At 45.8% G+C, this 2,649-nt stretch overlaps 1 protein-coding gene across 1 annotated transcript in view; it reads right to left on the bottom strand.

Annotated features, from left to right (window-relative positions):
* Lysmd2 (LysM, putative peptidoglycan-binding, domain containing 2) overlaps positions 1 to 816 on the bottom strand; it is a 3,064-nt gene extending 2,248 nt beyond the window's left edge. Inside the window, exon 1 of the mRNA XM_013036872.1 lies at positions 503 to 816. Within this exon, the coding sequence (XP_012892326.1) occupies positions 503 to 816 (314 nt within the window). The remainder of the gene's footprint in view (positions 1 to 502) is intronic.
* Between the last annotated feature and the right edge of the window lie 1,833 nt (positions 817 to 2,649).

A 2,649-nucleotide genomic window follows, 5' to 3' on the forward strand; every position in this document is an offset into this window, starting at 1 on the left:
CCGGGGCTGGCTTTGAACCATGATCCTCAGATCCCAGCCTCCTGAGTAGCTAGGACCACAGGCATGAGCCACCAGCGCCCGGCTTCTACAGGAAATCTTAACATAGGAGTGAAAACAGACAGGGTTTGACGAGTTTTATGAGCGTCTGTATTTTACAAGTCTTCTCCAGGGCCCTGCAGCCTTTGAAGGTATCCACATAACCTTCACCTTGACTGCAAGCCAAACGATACTATTAAAACAAAGTACAGATTTGGTGGTTGTTGTCAATACTGGGGCTTGAACTCAAGGCCTGGGCAACTGTCCTTTAGCTCTTTCAGCTAAGACCAGTTCTCTACTACTTAAGCCACAGCTTCACCTTTTAGCTAATTGGAGGTAATAATCTCACAGACTTTCCTACCCAGGCTGAATTTGAACCAAGATCCTCCAGATCTCATCCTGCTGAGTAGCTGGGATTACAGGTGTGAGCAACTAGTAGCCCCCAACAGTACCAAGGAATTTTTACCTGCTTTCTTCTTTTAGTTTCTTGGCTGCCTGGGTTGAAATCTTAATCTGCAAATCAAGTCTCTGCAGGAAATCTCTGGCTGACACTTCCTGGGGCTGCACGGGGAGAAGGTCAGGGCTGGGAGGAGGGAGCTGGACCCCAACCCCCTCAGGTGTCTCTTCAGGATTGTCTACAGTTTCATTTTCTGGAGAGTCAATGGTGTTCAGTCCATTAAACAACAAAGGCTTCTCAGCTACAACCGGGATGTTCAAAGTCTTCTTCAGAAATATACAATCATTGGTGAACAGTTTATTGGCCCTTTTAATCTGCTCCATCTAAAATGCATTAAAAAAAAAAAAAGGAAACACAGTTACACATTACCCAATCCAAGACTAGGGTCTATTACCACCCATCATTATTTCCCCTGTCAGCCATCTTATATTAGTGGCCTTAAATCACTTACTTAATAAATTCCTGTGGTGTTTTCCCCCCTGGTACTGGAGTGTGAATTGAATGCCTTCAAAATTTGCTGGGGGGGGGGGGTCTGGGAAGGTGGCTCAGTGGTAGAGCGCTTGCCTTGCATGCCTGAGGCCCTGGGTTCGATTCCCAGCACCACATAAGCAAAAAGAAAAAAGCCAGAAGTGGCACTGTGGCTCAAGTGGTAGAGCGCTAGCCTTGAGCTGAAGAGCTGAGGGACAGCGCCCAGGCCCAGAGTTCAGGCCCCACGACTGGACCCAAAAAAAAAAAATTTGCTAGACGGATGCTCTACCCTTTGAGTCCCTCCCAACCCCCCCTCCCTTTGTGTTTGGTTTAGTTATACTCCACACATGGTTGTCAGACCACAACCATCCATTCCCTACAACTTCCTGTGTAGCTAGGATTACCAGCAGGAACTATCATGCCCAATTTATTTATTGAGATGGAGATCCCAGTCACTTTTTGCTGGGCTGGCTTCAAATCACAGTTCTCACAATCCCTTCCTCCCAATAAATTGTCTCATCCTATTTTTTTTTTTAACATTTCTGTTATCTGAATTAAAGAAAAAAAAATTCCTGATTTTTTTTTTGAGAGGGGGGGTGCTGGCCCTAGGGCTTGAACTCTGGGCCTGGGCACTATCCCTGAGCTTCTTTTGCTCAATGCTAGCGCTCTACCACCTGAGCCACAGCGCCACTCCTGCTTTTTTTTTTTTTTTTTTTTTAATAATTTATTGGCAACAAGAGTCTTATGGACTTTCCTGCCTGGGCTGGCTTCAAACCACAATCCTCAAATCTCAGCCTCCCGAGTAGCCAGGATTACAGGCATGAGCTCCCAGTGCCAGGCTCTTCCAGATATTATTTTATTTGTGAAGGCTTCCTTTGTCTCCCTTTTACTTACCCAATGACTTAAAAGATAGGAAAGGTGGTAGAAGAGAATTTAGAAGGAAGGATGGTAGAGGCTGGGTGGGACTATAGACATTAAGAAAGGCCCCATGCTGGGTGTCAGCAGCTCACACCTGTAATCCTAGCTACTCAGGAGGCTGAGATGTGAGGATCGCAGTTCCAAGCCAATCCAGGCAGGAAAGTCCATAAGACTCTTAACTTCAATAAATTACCAAAAAACAAAGCCAGGAGTGGTGGTGGTGTTCAAATGATAGAGCATTAGCCATCGGTAAAAGAAGCTCAGAGACAACACCTAGGCCCTGACTTCAAGCCCCAGGACCAGCTCAAAAAAAATAGAGAAAAGGAGAAAGGCCACACACACACACACACACACACACACACACAAACACACACACAAACACACACACACACACACACACACACAGGTGGTGGGATTCTAATTGTGACTCAGCCTGTCAGCCTTCCTGAGTACTGGGATTACAAGTGAAAACTACTACACTCAGCTTCTGATTTTGAGTGTTTTGACTCTAAATGGACTTTGAAGAATCAGTAGCTATGGGACAGGGAAGGGATCAGGGTTGAGTTGACACAGTGATAAAGCATTTTCCTTCTCTTGTTCCTTCCCTCCTTCCCTTTCCAGGCAGGGTATCATTCTTTTGTCCTATAGACTGGGGATGCGAAGATCCAGTTTTACAAATACGAGAAACAGGAGTGCTAGCCTTGAACAAAAAAAAAAAGCTCAGGGACAGCACTCAAGTTCTAGGTTCAAGCCCATGACCACCACCACCA

This window comes from Dipodomys ordii, unplaced genomic scaffold (assembly GCF_000151885.1).
Source record: "Dipodomys ordii isolate 6190 unplaced genomic scaffold, Dord_2.0 Scaffold905, whole genome shotgun sequence".
In the NCBI taxonomy this organism is placed as follows: domain Eukaryota; kingdom Metazoa; phylum Chordata; class Mammalia; order Rodentia; family Heteromyidae; genus Dipodomys; species Dipodomys ordii.